The sequence below is a fragment of the Ruditapes philippinarum genome, unplaced genomic scaffold, assembly GCF_026571515.1.
Source record: "Ruditapes philippinarum isolate M1 unplaced genomic scaffold, ASM2657151v2 ctg10644_1_1_1_1, whole genome shotgun sequence".
Classification (NCBI taxonomy): domain Eukaryota; kingdom Metazoa; phylum Mollusca; class Bivalvia; order Venerida; family Veneridae; genus Ruditapes; species Ruditapes philippinarum.
The window spans coordinates 1-20,792 of record NW_026864104.1 but is presented as its reverse complement, the minus strand read 5'-3'; the positions used below and the strand labels follow the sequence as shown (position 1 = coordinate 20,792).

The window sequence follows — 20,792 nt, the reverse complement described above, 5'->3', positions numbered from 1 at the left end:
CTGAAAGTGAAAGCGGATATGGAATTGAAGAATTGAAGAGTACTTGTTTTACCCGCCATATGTCAACTGAGATTGACAAATTACCGTGCTTGAAAAAATTGCACGTAAAACTACAAGACTTGGGATATTACTTTATTGTATAGCTCTTATATCAGAGGTAAATAATGATTTTACTGTTTTTTATGAAATTCAATATGACAAAATGCTTATGATTATTATCTACACGTGTAAGAATTTAATAAATACATGTATCAGACTTTGGACTATCACCAGTGCTTTGATTACATGTACATATATTTCACAGGTTGATTATTTCAATCTGGGATAGAAGATACAGTCCCAGTTTCAATGCATTCCCGGATTGAATAAGTCGAGGTAAATCACTCATTATTTTATACATGTGGAAAATTCTATGTATGTGTATGCACTACATTACATGTATATGTAGTCCAACTACATCATGTAGTTGGACTACATATACATGTAATGTAGTGCATACACAATACTGTATCTCAAGGCGGAGTACGTTTACAATTCCATGTCATGGAATTGTAAACGTACTCCGCCTTGAGATACAGTATTGTGTTCTTTCTGTCGGATTTATACTACACAGCTACACATATTGCAGGTTACTGGTTTCACTGAAGTAATTCTAGGTAAATCAACCATTTTACATGGAAAGAGGGCATTAATTGTATGCAGTGCTGTAATGGAATTGGGTATTGAGCATAAAATATTTACTCTTAAACTGGGAGATATCATGATGTATGTAAGATTTTCTATTGAAAATGAAGGGAAAATTTCTGTTAGATTCACCACAATCCACTTTGTTGTAATAATTATGAAGTGGATCATAATGTTTAAACATTTTTATGTTATTTTCAGATAGAGATCAGTATTAAGCAGAACCATGTCAGCATTAGTTGTTATATTCCTCATTTCGTTGATACCATTTCCCCTGTGTTATATTCTAAACACTCAACAATGGATGCAGGAACCAGTAGTGATATTAGTTGTTGGGATGGTAGTGTTGTCATTGATTGTGCTGGTTCCCTTTCTTCTTGTGAGGCGTATGAAGAAACCAGAGTTTATCCTATATGGTAAAACAATATACAATATGTATTGCATGATTTCTGACTTATACAAATGTTAATTACATATTTATTACCATACATCATAAAAAGAAGTAACCAGAGTTTATAAATCATATGGTAATTAAAACAATATACTTCATGATTTTAGACTTTAACTAATTGAGTGTTAATGCAGAACTGTTGTAACTTATATGAAATAAAGAAGACTCAGAGATTTACAACAGTTTTGTGGTTACCCCTCGAAATGTTAATAACATATTTATGACCATACATCATAAATAAGATATCATAATTTTAAGATAATTATAAATATTATATTGTGGTAATATTTTTTAAGTGAGAAAATTAATGAATATCAAGATCTATGTTTTAGAATATATGCAGGTGCCACAAGAACTGGCTTAAATTCTTTTATAACTGAAAGTAAACTGATGAAAATATAAAATATGTTACTTGTAAATAATATGTTTATATTTATGTTTCAGTTATGGGTCTTTTCTTATGTTTCAGTAATGGATCTTTTCTTATGTTTCAGTAATGGGTCTTTTCTTATGTTTCAGTAATGGGTCTTTTCTTATGTTTCAGTAATGGGTCTTTTCATGTTCAGTAGTATAATCGACCTTATTATTGCCCTGGAGGCCGATGGTTTAATACCGGAGGTGATGACATTTTATCTGAAAGATGGGGAACCCTATCTATGGACACCATATGGAACCATGATCAATTACTGGGATGGTACGGTTCACTATGGAATATGTTTGTGGATGTTATATGCAATATCAAAAGGGTAAAGTTATTGTAGTAATTTGTAGTTTTGGTTATAACTTGTTTTTCACTTATATTTTAGACAAATGTACAATTTTGTAAGTGTTTCTTTGTTAAATAAGACAGTATAGCTAACGGTGCATCAGGCAAACTTACAATTTATAAACTGTTTGTAAGTATAACAAATACATGTATTTAGATTGGGTTTGGTTCTCATCTTATAGTAATACATACTAGAAGTTGCATAAGTCTACCATATATAGTTGGCTCAATTTTCAGATCAATGACTTAAATGATCAGTTTTCCAAGTTTTGAAAAGCAAATGTTTAGAACTTTACAGTTTATGTACTACCAGTATATTAGATTATTGATATCATGTAAAATATAAAATTATAATATAAAATGACCGTTATGTTTGTACACAGATGGAGTTACAGAAAAGTTGGATTGTTTTGGTCTGGTTCCATCATAAACAGTTTGTTGGTACTGGTTCCTGGCAGTGTTATAGGTATTATAGTTGTTTGTATGTACATGTGCCTTAAAAGTTGCTGTATTTGTGATTTAAACTCTCACATGAATTTTATAATCAAGTTAATTTGAAAAGAATATGGTTGATATGTAAACAAAAAGTTTTATATCAGGAATGATACATTTATATTCTGCAATGATACAGATTTTATAGTTTACATAAGTTTGATTTGATGTGTCATAGGGTGAGGAAAATGTGCAGCCTGACTGGAACCAGGACCCTTGGAATGCCGTTCTGTGGCTGTACCAACTGAGCTATCTGTTGCTTACACATCTTATCCCCTAAATAGTTCAGTTATTGAACAGTTCTCTATAAAACAAAAAAAAAACAGAACAGACCTTAAAATATAAGACCTTAATTATGAGACTTTTCTTATAGTACAATTACATATAATGACACTAAGAAATTCTTTGATTGAGCTTTTATTGTCCTCAAGTGTTGATATACTTGTATGATATGTTTTATTACTTTTAACAACATCAAGATGTTGTAAATTTAACAAGTGTACTTGCTGCATTTTCATATTACAGGAAAATTTGGTGTCAAAGTTGCAATTCTATTGAATCTTCCATACTTGTTTGTTCCTGTGTGGATTGCCTTCAGACTCCTGAAGTCACGTCAGCCAACAACATTAGATTCACAGGTATATTTGTTGCTAACAACTGCCAGAAAAATCTCTGACCTTGGGATCACATTTGTTACATATATATACTTAAAAATTTCCGAACTCAAAATGCCCCAAACTAAGTTATTTGGTAGGTAGGAATGTAAAGGCCCTTGGATCAAAAAGAACTTATACTTCACTTGGAAACTAATTTTATCTGTTTGTCATTTAACTTAGATGGGTGATAAAGGCCTACTCAGAGTTTTTATGCTCCCTGAAAACATTTCGGGGGAGCATATAGTCGCCGCCTTGTCCGTCCGTCCGTCCGTCTTTCCGTCCCCTTTTCTTGTCCGGGACATAACTTTGAAACAACAAGAGGTATCAACATGAAACTTTGTAGGTAGATAGATCTCATTGAGTAGGTGTGCAGTGCACAAGAACCGTAACTCTGCCTTGCCTAACTTTTGAATTATTCCCCTTTGTTTATTTTTACACTTTGAACTTTGTCCGGGACATAACTCTAAAAGTATAAGAGGTATCAACATGAAACTTTGTAGGTAGATAGATCTCATTGAGTAGGTGTGCAGTGCACAAGAACCGTAACTCTGCCTTGCCTAATTTTTGAATTATCCCCCTTTGTTTATTTTACACTTTGAACTTTGTCCGGGACATAACTCTAAAAGTATAAGAGGTATCAACATGAAACTTTGTAGGTAGATAGATCTCATTGAGTAGGTGTGCAGTGCATAAGAACCGTAACTCTGCCTTGCCTAATTTTTGAATTACCCCCCTTTGTTTATTTTACACTTTGAAATTTGTCCGGGACATTACTCTAAAAGTATAAGAGGTATCAACATGAAATTTTGTAGGTAGATAGATCTCATTGAGTAGGTGTGCAGTGCACAAGAACCGTAACTCTGCCTAGCCTAATTTTTGAATTATCCCCCTTTGTTTTTTTTACACTTTGAACTTTGTCCTGGACATAACTCTAAAAGTATAAGAGGTATCAACATGGAACTTTGTAGGTAGATAGATCTCATTGAGTAGGTGTGCAATGCACAAGAACCGTAACTCTGCCTTGCCTGATTTTTGAATTATTCCCCTTTGTTTATTTTACACTTTGAACTTTGTCCGGGATATAACTCTAAAAGTATAAGAGGTATCAACATGAAACTTTGTAGGTAGATAGATCTCATTGAGTAGGTGTGCAGTGAACAAGAACCTTAACTCTGCCTTGCCTAATTTTTGAATTATCCCCCTTTCTTTATTTTTACACTTTGAACCTTGTCCGGGTCATAACTCTTAATGTATAAGAGGTATCAACATGAAACTTTGTAGGTAGATAGATCTCATTGAGTAAGTTTGCAGTGCACAAGAACTGTAACACTGTCTTGCCTACTTTTGGAGTTATTGCCCTTTGTTCATTTTGACACTTTGAACTTTGTCTGGGACATTACTCTAAAATTATAAGAGATATCAACATGAATCTTTGTACATAGATAGGTCTCATTGGGTGGAAGTGCAGTGCTTATAAATCATTACTCTGCCTTGCCTTATTTTGAAGTAATTGCCCTTTGTTTATTTTTACTTTTTGACTTTTGTCCTGGACATTACTTTAAAACTATGAGATATCAACATGAAACTTTGTAGGTAGCTAGATATAATTGGATAGAACTGCAATGCTTAAAGAACCTAAACAAAGCCTGGTCTAATTTTGGAGTTATTGCCCTTTGTTCATTTTTACACTTTGACTTTTACCCGGGACATAACTCTGATATCATCAGGAAACTTTATATAGATAGATAGATCTCATTGAATAGAAGTGCAGTGCAAAAAAACATAACTCTGCTTTGCCTAATTTTGGAGTTTTTGCCCTTTGTTCATTTTTTTTATACTTTCCTGTGTCTAGAACCTTCTCGGGGAGCATCACCCGGTTCAACCGGTTCTTGTTTGTATTAGAAGTTTCAGCAAATGTATGCCTACAGAAAATTTCATATATTGCTTTTCTGTTGTTTTCTTTTAAAATATTAAAAAGTAGATGACAATCTATTCGATACATCTAATTCATGATATTGTCAACTTAGTTCAGTAACAGGTTAACTTCTATTAAATCATACAAGAAGTTAACCCATTACTGCACTGTGGCGATATATATACTTGTATTTCAGTGTGCAGATAGAGGATCTAGTATATGGAAGAGACCACTGGATATTTTGTTTATTGTTTACTTCCTCTATGCTACAATAGTGGATCTGTTGAGAGGATCAGTAAGTTAATGCCAAGTTGTCTATATAACAAGTTGATTTATTTCAGTTTTATGGTACATTTATATGGTCATATTTTAGATGTGAATAGAATTAAGATAATTCAGGAATAAAGCAGTCTACACTATTATTCTATCAGATGACTGAGATTCTGATGTCTGAAAAATTTGAAATTATTGGAAATAGTCACATTAATACTTTTAATGGAGTTGAGAAACAATAAGATTTCTGTCTGCAGGTTCTCCTGGACTGATGTCAAAACTTAGAAACTAAATTTTATAATTTAGTTGTATATACATAATGCTTATTTTGGTTCATTTACAGTAAATTAGCAAATATGTACAGAAAATTTAATAATATTAGTTATTATTACTAAATAATTTTGTTTAGAAGACAACAGAAAACAGCTTTATAAGCCTGTACACAAACATTTAAAATTGATATTACATCTTTCAACTTGTCATGTTCAGTGTCAACCCAGGAAAATCATGGAGTCGCAAATGACACAAATACTGGTTAGGCACAGGAAGTAGACTTGAAAGTGGTTTCAGAAAAGCTTCAAGTTTTCATTATAATTGAGCAAATATTACTCTGTTTAAGTTTCTTTAAGATCAAATTGACTGAACTCATTTTCCCTGCCCGGTATAATTTAAATGTTTTAATTATATAACTATGATTTGAACAGATTGCATTAGGAGGTCAGGAGGATATACTTGTAGAATATTTAGAGGATCATGAACCTTATATCAACAGTCCATTTGCTTACCCTAAAGTTCAGGTAGGTATAAACTGTTACAGGTAAATATCTATATCTCCGGATTATACAGTCTTAATTTCTCATTTCTGTTATTGTACATGAACGATACAATATATTTATGTATTAAAACACTGAGACTTTAATTATCCTCACTATATGAAAATGATTTTGTCAGTGAAAGTAAAGTAACCAAATTACTAGGACATAAGTCAGTGCAAGTTCTAACATAAGACTTGATGTATGCTGGTTTCTTTTTGCTCCTAAATGTATAAACAAATGTTACGCATTTGTCGCCATATCCTGAAAGTAGATCCAACTAACCAGCTTTCCTGGATAACTAACCAATAATTACCAATTTCTCTACAAGTGACAACAACTTCTCTAACACAATTTCTTAATCAGCAGTGAGAGACAAATGGCCATTATAGTCAATGTCGTACATCAATTCTCACAGAGAAATTTTGCCTTGCCTGGGGATCGAACCAGCCATCCCACGATTACAAATCAGATGCTTTCTCTGTTGACCTAAGCAGGCAAACCCATTTTCATTTCAATACAAATGTAGATAAATTTTGTAGTTGTAAAAAAAGCATGCTGCCTGAAACTAGAACAAGTTAATTGCTTCAAAGGATATTTTATTACAGTAAAATAGAACAGAATATGGATGACTAGATTTAATGATTTGTGATTTTTGAACAAATTGTAATTAAATCATTTTGGCAAATATCTTTAATGCAATCAAAATGACTCTTGTTTAGTTACATACCAGTTAGACTTGTTGTGAAAACTAATGTGTATAAATATTATCATTGTAAATAAAAACATTAAAAAATATTTGGATTTATTTTGTAATTGACACTTTTCAAATCATATACAAGAAGTATAAATACATGTTTATCATAATTAGTAATTACAAAGCAGGAACGGCAAAATCAATTGTCTGTATCACCCAGGTTGTCCAACAGCCTGTACTGAGTTATGGACAAGTAGAAATTTTCAAGATTTATATCTATGAACAAGTCATTGTCAAAATCTGATTTTGCCGGCCCTGCAAAGTAACTATATGCCTCTGTACATGTGATTCATTATGTTATAACAGCTGATAGTTTACTTGATGTACTTTGTGCCATATTATGCGAGTGCAATCTATGGGTTATTGAACCCAGGTCAGGTGTGGATGTCCGACTGGGCTTTGTTGTATGCTGGGGCTGCTGCTCAGGTAATTCTCAAGTTGAGAATTTCTCAATAAGCTTAGAATCCTTTAAATATTTCTAACCTTTGTTTGTTTGTTTTTTATTGGGTTTTACATTACACCAGCACAGTATAGGTCATATGGCGACTTTCCAGCTTTACTGGTGGAGAACTTCGACCTCAGGTGCCACTGTACACTATTTCAGGCACGAAAGGGCATCTGAGTAGAACCACCATCCTTTCCATAAGCTAGCTGGATAATTTTCTCACATGAAAGAATAGGGAGACTCTAGCAAGACTCTGAACCTACAGTGGTGAGGGGCAAGTGGTTTGAATGCCCATAACCACTCAGCCACAGACTCCCACCTTTGTTTTTGATTATATCATGTAATGTATGCTTCCCTCATTACAATTTATTGAATAATTTTAAAAGATCCTTCCTTTCTCACAGTTCTATAAGAGGCCTAGTATTTTAATGAATTTCTTACCCAATGCTTATAAATTAAGACAGCTAGCTCACAGGTATGAGATCAAAAGTTACGAGATTTAATAATTGACAAGCAAGTCTTATTATATTTTCTTTGAATGTGCATGATTGCAGTAACATGAATCAATAACTTTTCTTTATTTTTCAGGGTCAGTTTTCACATATAGGTGGAAGTATACATCCAAGAACAGAGGCGGAGTTTCGGGTGCCGTCACAAGCTCATTCACAACAAATATTCTGGTTGTTAAACATATTATTGTTTATAATGCCTATATTGTTTGCTCTTCGGCAAAATTTATCTGGGAAGAAAAGCAACAGTCACAAGAAATCACATTAAAAACTATTGTTATAGTTCTGTGACTTATTGACTACATGATAGTTTTATATAATTACCTTATACATGTATCTAATCAGTTTTATAATTTAGCTTTTATCTTGCCAATTAACCCCCAAAACGTCAATGATATGTATTTTACTAGGCTTATTTCTTGCCAGTTAACCATTAACCCCCAAGTCAATTTTATGTTTTAGCTTATATATTGCCAAATAAACTTAAGCCAGATAAACCTTGTTAATTCAGTGATTCTAGTTTTGTTTTTATTTTCTACAGTATTGTAAGATATTCTGCTTTTACTTTATGACAAATAAGGAGGGAAGTTTTTATACATAGAATACATTTTAACTGTAGAGACAACTTCTCACTTTTTCTCGGAGCAGACCAGCTGCCAATATTCTGTCTAAAGCTGAGGGAAATAGCTGTACAAAGTAGGAAAGGACGACCAGCATAGTTTAAGTGTGTGAAATGCAGGCCCTTTCAGGGCTACCTCCATTTCATATTGACTCAGGGGGGTTACTGCACATTTATGTTCTCATTGGTCGCCGTACAGTGACCTACTTTTGGCTCAAAATTCATGTCTCTTTAGCTAATGGAAATTGCATAGAGGTAAATTATCACCACTTTGTGCTTCAAAATAAACCCTTCAAGGGCATGACTGGCGACATATCTGGGGTCTGTACTTGAAAGCAGTGAAAGCTGCTTTTTGTGCCCTTTCATGCAGGTGGACCGTCATTCAGAATAGATGACAGACAGATTGTAATGACAATGTCACCAACCGTCAAAATAAATATTGTGATTTAAATTTTGTAATCATATGAGATGAAGCAAAATACAACAAACTGCAAAGTATATTTTAATATTTTCAACATAAAAATGAACACATTTGTATAAAAGATGCACAAAATAATATTTATCCCCACATTTCTTTGCCGGTGTAAAAAAATAATTAACTTCTTGACATTATTTACATTGCCAAATAATCGTGCCTAATTTAGTACATGCTTCACAATTATATAAATATATCTGAACAAACAGATATCTCTTTATTGCACTATGTTGGATATCTTGAAATATGCCTGAACATAAACAAATGCTTAACTTATAAGCAAATACCACTCCGAATCACAGAGCTACATGTATATTCCGTTATACATTTCTCTGTTCAAATAAATGAAATATTCTTGTATAATACATATAACGTACTGTCTAAGGTTCAACTATGTTGACTTGAAATGCATACTTATAAAACATCATAGCTGTGAGTTTCTATTATAGGTATATTTTAAAATAGTGAAGGAATTATCTGACTTGGGCCTCAAAGACCTGTCTTGGGCTGTAGACCATGAACTTGTGTTAAGAGACTTAAAGCCACTTTCCTGGTATTTCTTGACATAAAAATAAATGTCTACAATTATATACACAAGTATATAAATTTCAAAAGATTCAGAGTATATGAGGTTGAAATGGATGATCGCCAATGTTTTAAAGAATCACAGAATTTGTTGACTATATGGTTAATAAGTAGGTTCTACAGTGGCAAACAGAACCCAGGCAAATATAGGAACTACTAGATTATCTATCTGATGTGTTAATGCCTCCAGTAGTGATGTCAGAACAACACATACAACAATCTCCATGGTTACCAGCCCTCCTGGAATGTCTAAAAATAGATAGAAAATTCATTAAGAAATAACTCATAAGAGTATTTATTAAGGTTTAAACTGTATACTCTGTCTATTTTTATTCTGTTATCTGATATAATGTAACATGTATGTGGCTTTTGGCTATTTAAATACAGGGTAGTAAAAAAAGACAATAAAAAAACCTCATCACTTATAAGCTTCCTTATATAGACTTATTTACCAAGCAAGTTATATTATGTATGGAATATGAAGAGTGACTGCCTTGTGGTTTAAGGTATCCACCACGGAACAGATTAAGCCTTATCGGGGGGTCACAACCATGTGTCCCAATATATCAACATTTATGCTTAGTTCCAGGAAGCCAACTTGCAAGTTATTAATATACGTTGCAAGAAAATGTTTCGCAACCAGACTGAACTAAATATATTGAGGTGTTTAATCTAATTAAAGATAAGATAATAAGTTGTACATCACTTACTGGCAAATGAAAGAAGATAAACAGCTATAATTTGTGATATAATGGCAGCACATGTCCCCTCTATTGATTTCTTTCTACCTGTATACAAAATAATCTATATCAACATATCATATTTCAGAAATTTAGTTCAGGATAAGATTTGTACAGAATTGTATTAAAACAAAACAGTATTAAAGTGTATAAAACTATATCTCATGAAATATTTTCAGAAAAATGAAAAAAAAAAAATGAAAATTAATATACATGAATCTTATATGTAAACAGAATAAAATTATTAGGAACAGAATATTTCTATTCAGCAACTATTCTTGGTATTCTGCTGGTATATTAAGTAGGTTTTGTAATGAGTTTATGCATGTCACAGCGCTTTTGTTAAAATATAATGACAAAATTATTTCATTCTAGATATTCTGTTAATGCACAATATAATTATAAAATATAATGATTTACCTGGCCATTTATGTTTGCCATATTTTCTGCCGATGACAGAAGCTACGCCATCACCTACACCCACAGATATAAGTCCAGCATACATGGATAGAGAACATGGTGGTCCTGGTAAACAATTCAGACGCATATTTATGAAAATATATGTAGTAATAAAGTATTAGTCATAACAAACCTGTAGGTAAAAATGTTCTACAAAAGAGGACTCCACACCTTAGAATAGCACTTATAATATTTAACTCCTATAATGCCGCCTTACCCTGTTTTGACTTCGCGACATTTTATTAAAAGTTATTAGCAAGATCAAAATGGCTCTATAATAGTGACTTTTACTTGGGGTTTTATTTGGCACCAACACAGTAGAGTTCATATGACGACTTTCCAGCTTTACTGGTGGATTGAGACCTCAGGTGCTCCTTCTATTATTTAAGCCATGAGTGGGCACCAGAGTAGAACCATTGATGTTCCTTATCTAGCTGGATAGCTTCCTCACATGAATGCATCTACAGCAGTGAGGAGCAAATGGTTTAAAGTCAACGTCCTTACAAATTGGACACACACATACCCCATTATTATACTAACAGTAAAATTTGTGAGTTATTTTTGGCACTTGCATTCAAGGAATTAAAGTATAATGGCCATGATATTATGACTGATAAAACATATATAATAATTCTTACTTTGTAGTTTATAGTTCCACCATAAAGGTAATGAGCAACCTATAAGAAGATATATCGGGGTCAAAATAAGGTCACCAGTGTCTTGATCATCCAGAAACACCCATAGATACTGGTCAAGTATAGGGCCAAAGGGAGGTAATTTCAACACTCGGATAACCTATAAATAAAATTATATTTTGGATTATACACGTGAACATGTTAATTGCAAGTTTTAAATAAATGAAAGGTATGAACGATTATGATAATATTTTGTTTTTATGATTCTCTGATTCAAAGTAATAAATCTATGTTATTTTCCTAGAGAAAGTACATACATGTATTAAAATGTCAGCAAACATCAACTCTAGTATTCAAATTATATATATATATATACAGTAGAACTTCGGTAAGTCGAAGTTGAAGGGACTTGGGTAAAAACTTCGACACATCGGGACTTCGACTCATGAATCGCTCTCAATTCCATGACAAAATTTCGACCCGTGACTAGTGCTAATCATAAGATCTATAACGAAACCTTTTTCATGTTTTTCAATCATTAATGAGATATTTTACATTTAACTATGATAAATATAGCATGTTAGATAACGTTTTTCACGGCTTATTATTTTGACTACCCGTTGACGTATACAATAGAGTTAAAAAAAGGCGTAACAGTGAGAAAGGGCGATAACTAAACCGGCTTATAGTAAATATTTCGCGTGTAATTCTCACGCAACACCGGGTCAATGGATGTTTTCTAATGAAAGTAGTTCTTACTGTTTACTTTCAAATACCACTACGGCAATTAAAATAGTAACGATTAAAGCATTTTATCACACATTTTATCGCAAACAAAGGCTGTTTGAATACACGGATGTGTTGTTGACACCTGTCACACAAGTTAATTGGAAATCGTCTTCGCAGCCAGATAAGGTGTGAAAAATGTCTCGAGATCGAAGGTGTCAAAATAATCGAAAGACTTCGACTTATTTGTGGTAAATTGCACTAGATTTTCTTTATACGGACCACGAAAAAACTTCGACACATCGAAAAACTCGACACATAAAATCTCGACTCATAGATAGGTTTTTATAAGGAATATATAAGGGAAAAAATCGGGACTTTCATTTTACTTCGACACATCGAGAAAATCGACTAATCGAAGTTCGACTCATAGAAGTTCTACTGTATTTTCAAAATATTTTAGAAATGACATTTCTATTTGAGAGAAAAGTGCCTGCAAGATAGGAAAACATATTTGACTTTACCTCTGTGATAATAAGTACTGCAGCAATGACGATGGAAGCTAGATATAGGAGACTTGGACTCAACAACAGTCCTGGTATATATACACATATCATAGCGACATGAAACAACTTCCTCACTGATGTGGTGTCTCCACTTCCAGACTCCTCAACTTTCACCTTCTTACTCTTAGTTTTAGTGTATGATTTATTTGTTGTGTTAATGCCTGTGACCCCGGGGTTAACTTGTTTATATTTCTCGTCAGGGTCTGTGTGAGAACATGTATGACCTGATATATCTTCAGCTTCAACATTTTCATAAACTGATTTCTCTTCTGTTGCTGCTGTAGATTGATTGGACAGTTTTCTGCATATAAAATTTGACCCCTTGTTGCCATGGTAACAAACAAGCATCACACTGGTTATTAGCCACAGAAACCACCAACAAAGAAGAACAGCCTGAAATAACAATTTAGATTTTTAATCCACAAATTTTGTTGTGACCGTATATATTATATTGGTATACATGTATATATATATATAATGCAAAAATGTTTATTAATACATACTACTTTTTTTCAAAATCAAAATTATAACAAACTAGGTTATTTCATTAACTGCTCGCAAATGAATAGAAATTTATAAAAGATAAACATTACTTACAGATACATTAGTTGCTATGACATTGTCAAGTAACCTGTATAAATCAGCCACCTTCAGATAAAAGACACCTGCTACAATGAGATAAGCTAACCCTATCATTGCCATGACAACCCATAATAACACAGTCCCACATGGTTTCCTTGACAACAGGTACAAACACAATATTGCTATATGTAATCCCATATACACAACCTGAAAGAAACAAATCAGTGTTCCTAATTTCTAGAGGATAGTATATAGGAAAGTATAAATTCTGTATTACTTACATGATACTATATATACTATAAATACACAAGTAAAGGAGGACAAGCTTTATATAGTCAAGCCCCCCTGTGACCTTGACCTTTGACCCAGTGACCTCAAAATCAATAGGGGTCATCTACTTCTCATGACTAACATCCATGCCAAATATGAAGACTGTGGGTCAAAAGAATCTAAAGTTTATTTGGCGGACAATTTTTTTATAGTCAAGGCCCCTGTGACCTTGACCTTTGACCCAGTGACCTCAAAATCAATAGGGGTCTTCTACTACTCATGACTAACATCCATGCCTAATATGAAGACTGTGGGTCAAAAGAATCTTAAGTTATTGGGCGGACAAGAAAAACAGACGGACAGCCGGACGTAAATCAGCTCATAAACACCACCTGGACCAACGTCCATAAGCAAAATAAGCTCATAAAAACAAAACAAGAGGGCCATGATGGCCCTGAGGTCGCTCACCTGTATATAGGCCCCCCCAACCCCCACCCCCCCCCAAACGTTGCAGGGCCAATTTAACCAAAGGGCTTTTATTTGCATAAACTTGGTAGACACCCATAAGAAGATGTTTCATGCTAAACATCTAAGCTCTAGCTCATTGGGCTATTTAAAGAAGATTTTTTTAAAGTTTTACTATACACATATAGTTAAAAAACAATGACACCCCTGGGGCCGGGCCAGTTATGACCCCAGGGTTTTATTTGAACAAACTTTGTAGACACTTACTAGAATATGTTTCATGCTTAATATCTAAACTCTAGCTATTTGGGTTTTTTCAAAGAAGATTTTAAGTTTTTTGCTATACACATATAAGGAAAATCAATGACCCCGGGGCGGGGCCAATTTTGACCCCAGGTCTTTTATTTGAACAAACTTTGTAGACACTCACTAAAAGATGTTTTATGCTTTAATATTCTTAACTCTAGCTATTTGGGTTTTTTTCAAAAAAAGAGTTTTTAAGTTTTTGCTATACACATATAAGGAAAACCAATGACCCCCGGGGCGGGGCCAATTTTGACCCCAGGGCTTTTATTTGAACAAACTTGGTAGACACCTATTAGAACATGTTTGATGCTAAATATCTTAACCATAGCTCTTTGAGTTCTTTAAAAGAAGATTTTTTAAGTTTTTTACTATATGCATATATAGGGAAAATCAATGACCCCCCCGGGGCGGGGTCATTTTTGACCCCAGGGCTTTTATTTGAACAAACTTGGTAGACACTTATTAGAACATGTTTCATGCTAAATATCTTAGCTCTAACTCTTTTGGTTCTTTAAAAGAAGATTTTTTAAGTTTTTACTATATGCATATAGGGAAAATCAATGACCCCTTGGGGCGGGGCCAATTTTGACCCCAGGGCTTTTCTTTGAACAAACTTGGTAGACACCTATTAGAACATGTTTGATGCTCAATATCTTAGCCATAGCTCTTTGAGTTCTTTAAAAGAAGATTTTTTAAGTTTTTACTATATGCATATAGGGAAAATCATGACCCCCTGGGGCGGGGCCAATTTTGACCCAGGGATTTTATTTGAACAAACTTGGTAGACACTCACTAGAAGATGTTTCATGCCAAATATCTAAGCTCTAGCTCTTATGGTTTTTTAAAAGAAGATATTTAAAGTTTTTTCTTTCGGTTGCCATGGCAACCAGAGTTCTGCATGGAATTAAATTCTTTGAACAATTTTTAAAGGTGACCACCAAAGGAACATTCCTGTGAAGTTTGGATGAAATTGGCCTTGTGGTTTATGAGGAGATGTCATTTAAAGTAAAAGTTTACGGACGCCGGACGAAAAGCGATCACAAAAGCTCACCCTGTCACTTTGTGACAGGTGAGCTAAAAATAGCTCTTAATTTGAATTTTATGAGTTTTTGTTCTTTATTTTACTACGGAATGAAGCTCATAATAATCAAATGTTTCAAGTATACCCCCCTTACAACTTTGTTGTGCGGGGGTATAATAACAAAAGATTATTCTTGATTTAGGAACAATTTTTGTTCTATACTTACAACTGCCATTTTTTCCAGAGGATCTGAAGTCTGAAAACATAGCATAGGGATAATTATTATTTTCTACAAGAGAAGAATTTGTCATAAGAATAAATTTATAAATGTCATTAATTATACAGGAGAATAAATAAACAAATTTATACTATAATAAATACAATGTAAACTAATGAATAGTGAATGTTTATTAAACTAATTCAATAAATATGTGCTTATCACATTGGAAACAATCTACTAATTAATGTTTTAATGTTAATCTCCCATTAAATACATTTGTAGTAAAATCAAAATTAACAACATTTTACCAGTTATGACACTTAAACACAGAGCTATATTTAAATGGAGTGGAAGCTATTATGTCAAACACTTAAAAGCTATATCAGGGATATATTACCCCACATGTTCACATTTTCGAGAGATTTTCTGAGACCATGTTTGACACAAGAAATTTTTTACACAAATGTCCAAGGAATGTTGCAAAATGAATTGTGTGTCAGGATTGGAAAATTCCCTATTGTTAGAGCTTCTTATCCCTCTATTATATAAGTCTCTGAATTTTACAGCAAAACAAATAGTACATTGTTGGTGAGTAATAAATGGCATATTTTAAAACATGCATTTAAATCATTTAGACATCAGTTATACACTTCAAACATCACTTAATTACCTGGATATTTCTGAGACCTCTGTATATTTGACAGATATGTAACTGTAAGACTATAGATGCTTCCCCGAAGGTAAAACTTTTCCTGAACCATGATGACACGTTCAACAACATATACATGTATATAAAACAGCAAATTACCATAGCAACTGCATCTATAAAACAAATAAACACATATCAAGCATGGTAAGTCAAGTATAGTATATATCATCTGGTGACATTAAACAAAGACCAAATAAGATGTTATGATGTCATATCAAAAATTTACAGACAGACATTTACAGACAGTATTTCTTTTTCAGTATACATGTTAAAGGTATTTTAAGCGTCAGAAATAAATTACTTTACTTCTGTAGAAATGGCAAACATGTCTTTAATCATATTGAAGTAATGGATTAAGAACATGAAAGATGCCTATCATCTGAATAAAATAGTCCTACATGTGACCTAATTTGTGATAAAGGGAGCAAAATATAAGCAAAGTGAAATTTGACTTTGATACAAAATACCACTTCACTATAACCATACTTATTGCCAAAACACAAAACAAACAACAAAGGGGGTTCTTCTGTATGGCCAATGAATACTTTTCCAATTTTGGAAACTGTAACAGGACACAAAAGATATAAAATGAAAATAACTGCATTTTATGGCCTTTAACTTACCTAGTGGTTTATGATAAATGGTATCTAGTGTTAGACAAGCTGACATCAGCACTACACACACCTGCCATGTCCTTGATATTGCCTTACCTTCACTGTACACGTAATTCACCAATGTTACCATAACTAGACACCATAATAAACTTCTATCTGAAATATTTAAACAAAGGGCTCAGAGTGAACAGAATTTCCTTTCCATTTTTTCTCTTTACAATTTGGCATTTAATTAATAGAACTTACATAGCATTTAAGCCAATTCAAACTGGTACCTATAGTTATTACTATATAATATGATGTTAACCAAGAATAAAATAAGGCAGCAACAAAATTGCTTCAGATTTCTGCAGTAAGTTTACAACGGGACAATAAAATGTAAATATATTCAAATGTCATGTTTTCAATCATTACATCATTGTACTGTGATTTAAGCATAGAGGTTTCCTTGCTTCTGTATCATTTACATATACTTTACATATACTTTGGTACATTTGAATGAAATTTATTTCATTACATCATCTTTTAAAAATATTTACCTTCTGTTTCCATGCCATTAGCAACACTGGGTAACAACAGGCAAGCCCATAGCCCTGCATCTTGTGATCTAATGTAATCCAAAGATAATTTAAGTTAATAATATAAATGATGATGAAATTTAATTGCTACTAGTGTAAAGTTACAGTTTGCATTCACTTATAAATTCTCTTACCAGCATGATTTCTTGGGTAATTTGTGTATACACACACAAAAAATAGTGCCCTAATGAATAATTTGAAAAAAAATATCATTAGTAATCAATTAGTCATTTGTAAACATTCTATTTAATATCAATCTTACATGTATGAAAATTTTACTGAAATTACCTGAAAAAACTTGGTTTACTGGATGTGAAATTATCTTGCATCCAATATGAAAAAACACTTGCCATTAATATAATACCTAGAAAAAAAGGAGATAATATTCAAGTTTTGGATTAACATTTTAACAATTCTATAATGTTCATTAAAACAGGTAAAGCATTCTTTAATAATAATAATCATCATCATTTAAGGTATTCTCTATGTTATATATCTCGAGAAAACATCCAATAATTCATAAAATAATTGTGTTTAGGTCTAAAAAGTGCTGATGAAATTTACAAATTAAACTATGAAATTTTATAAAATATCTATACATTTTCAAATCAATAATTTGCTGATTTATATCATAAAACCTGGGATATATTAAATGAGACAAACAACTTCAGACCAGATAAGCCATTTTATGTTGGCGTCCACTCCAACTGACAGCTGATCAATCGATAAAAATATACAATAATGTTTAAATGGTATTAATGTATTTATACAATTATTGTAACAATGTACATAGTCCCTTGGGGACTAGGATAGTAGTTGACATAGAGCCATCTACCTAATATACTACTGATTGTAACCAATTGTCTCAGAAAAACTCAATCTATTTGAGAGTTACTGCCCTTAATTATTCCATAATGCAGCTAACAGAGCCAAGGTTTTCAAGTTTGACCATATCAAAATGTTTTGAGAAGTCATAGGTTGTCAATTTGGCTGTTTTGATTGACAGATTGTAAGATGTAATCTACTAACATTGAAAATTTGGATTTGACATGACCTGTTTTCTTCACTCTGATAAAACAGGAATTTTCTAAAATAATAATGTGCAACACTTGCAAAATCTTTTTTACCAGTTTCAAAGAAGTGTTTATATCCAGATGTAGTCACAAATGCATTGAGACAGACGAACAGAAGGCCTGTCAGTACAACCCCTGCCTCCCCATACAGCATTATTACTGCATATCCGAATACTATGTTAGTGCAATATTTGTCGCGAAATTATATTACAAACCGTCATACATATCTTTCTGGTATCATAAGAACAACAATTTTTAACACAACAATATCTTACAATATGGCCATTGCTTAAAAGATATTTTAAACTATGTAATTTCACGTATACTATAACTATTTGCCAAATTTCGTAGAAAAAAAAATGATGTAACTCCAAACGTCAAAAATGTTTTTGTATTAACCGGAAACTTGTCAAATCTACAAATAAAAAAAACAACATCAATCAAATGAAATTAGACTGTTTAAAATAATATCATGTTCATTAATTTTATCCTTTTCAAGAACTGGATTTTTTGCATTAATAACACGCCTTTCCAAAATTTTGTTTTCGTTTAGATTTAGGTCCTATGCACCAACGATCTATATTTTGACCTTTCAGCTGTCAAAAAAAGCTGGGACAGTAGGTCCCTTATCTTATGTACTTCAATAGATGTCAGCTGTTCTTGAGGGCTTTAAATTCTCCGTAAGTATCTAATTTTTAAAAAAAGATGTTCCTTGATATTATTAACAAACCGCTTAATTTGTATGATTTTATTATGCATGTACATATTCTACTGCACAGGTACAAACTTTTTAAATGGGACAGGTGGGGGGGGGGGGGGGGGGTTGGCATGTGGTGCAGAGGTTAGACACGTATCCCACCTCTCGCCTCACTATCTCTCTTAAACATAAAATATGTTTGATACAATATCAACATGAAATCGAAAAAAAATCCATAATGAATCTTAGTAAAAAAGAGTAATTATTTTATACATGTCATGTAGATCTAATATACAAATGTAATATATTCTAAGTTATTATGTGTTATATTTTTTCATAATCATGATTGTTATGTTAAGCTGTACATGTAGTCTAAAATAACAATGCTGTCAAAGAAGATTAATCAGACAGTTACCAGAAATATTAATTAAAATTATTTATTTTATTTACTAACAGAATAAACAACTTTGTGAGAATTATGGCTGGTTCGGAGACAGCTGTGGAGAAGTCATTTATGGAAAGATATTTCAAGGGAGCTGCAGCAGGTGTACTTGATGATGTGAAGATTTTTCTGAAAGGTTTCTTTATCTTATAGTAGCTACCTTTTTGAAACAATGTTTTATCCTTTTCTTTAACCTTTTATCATTTTTTAAAAAATTTATTAAGAGATAATTAGTTCTAGTTGTCTTGACAACATTCTGATTAAAGTCAACTCTTTAATAACACTAAACTGATATGTAAAACTTCTGAACTTCTATCAGATAGTTAAAATGTGTGTTTGTTAAGGGCGTCCATGGCTGAGTGGTTAAGGTTGTTGACTTCAAACCATTTGCCCCTCACCGCTGTGGGTTAGAATCCTGACAGGGACTTTGGATGCTTTCATGTGAGGAAGCTATCTGGCTAGCTTACAGAACGTCGGTGGTTCTTCTCAGGTACCCATTCGTTCCTGAAATAATGCATGGAAGGGCACTTGAGGTCTTCCTCCATCAGTAAAGCTGGAACGTCACCATATGACCTATACTGTGACAGTGCAACGTAAAACCCAACCAAAAAGATAGTTTGGGATTGTTACCTGTGATGAAGGTCATAATTGATTTTTCCTGTACATACATATATATACATATATTAGTTTTATATTTTCAAGGATCGTTAAATGTGAATATTAGAAATGATCATGGTTGGACAGCTTTGATGTTTGCAGCAAGGAATGGTCACACAAATATTGTCAAGGAATTACTTAATAACAAGTATGTTTTATAAATTGTGATTTAATTTTATTTTTGTGTTGTTTTTTAAAGTTTTCTAAATAAGGAAGGCCTTTGTTATGTTTATTAATTATTAATGATTTCTTTTCATAACAAAACAATTTAAACCAGGAAACAGTGAAATAAAATCTTGTACATTAATATTGTATTTGATATCAATTAAATTACTTGTATAAAAAGAAACAGCCAAGTTAATACAAGATAACCTTCAAGTATATTTCAATACAATCATGTTGTCTTCTTTTTCCCATTTAACTTTATATATTTATATATTTTAACTAGAATGATTTTGATAATCACCCTTAGACACAGGTTTTAATTTACTCTCTTAGATGGAGAATAGGGATTAATTTTAAAAATAAGTGGCCATGGCGAGTGGTTAACGCGTAGGACTAGTAATCTCTATGATGAAATTTTGTGGGCATTT

General features: G+C 32.6%; 2 protein-coding genes across 3 annotated transcripts; one reads left to right on the top strand and one right to left on the bottom strand.

The window, feature by feature from the left end:
• Positions 1-21: 21 nt before the first annotated feature.
• LOC132724440 (transmembrane 6 superfamily member 1-like) lies at positions 22-8,188 on the top strand. Of its 2 annotated transcripts, none has more exons than XM_060709300.1 (9): positions 22-157; positions 886-1,100; positions 1,680-1,881; positions 2,285-2,367; positions 2,919-3,031; positions 5,161-5,259; positions 5,942-6,034; positions 7,113-7,232; positions 7,840-8,188. In XM_060709300.1, exons 2-9 carry the CDS (start codon positions 911-913, stop codon positions 8,026-8,028), a joined length of 1,089 nt encoding a protein of 362 aa, XP_060565283.1. In that variant the 5' UTR covers positions 22-157; positions 886-910; the 3' UTR covers positions 8,029-8,188. The 2 variants fall into 2 exon arrangements, with proteins under 2 accessions (XP_060565283.1, XP_060565284.1); XM_060709301.1 differs by lacking the exon at positions 22-157 and adding an exon at positions 543-656.
• Positions 8,189-8,826: 638 nt separating this feature from the next.
• Positions 8,827-18,482, bottom strand: LOC132724437 (uncharacterized; the record flags this gene model as incomplete). Its single annotated transcript, XM_060709295.1, is given in 12 exon segments — positions 8,827-9,688; positions 10,150-10,227; positions 10,600-10,704; positions 11,277-11,433; positions 12,524-12,958; positions 13,163-13,354; positions 15,436-15,465; positions 16,100-16,251; positions 16,762-16,908; positions 17,292-17,359; positions 17,619-17,694; positions 18,458-18,482. Coding segments are annotated over 12 exon segments (1,611 nt in total), but the record flags the coding sequence as incomplete, so codon positions are not given.
• Positions 18,483-20,792: the final 2,310 nt, after the last annotated feature.

Excerpts from the sequence above, each read along its gene's own strand:
- LOC132724440 (XM_060709300.1), top strand. The coding sequence starts at position 911 with ATGTCAGCATTAGTTGTTATATTCCTCATTTCGTTGATACCATTTCCC. Across the intron at positions 1,101-1,679 it reads ACCAGAGTTTATCCTATATG|TAATGGGTCTTTTCATGTTC; the intron begins GTAAAACAATAT and ends CTTATGTTTCAG. Across the intron at positions 3,032-5,160 it reads CAACAACATTAGATTCACAG|TGTGCAGATAGAGGATCTAG; the intron begins GTATATTTGTTG and ends CTTGTATTTCAG.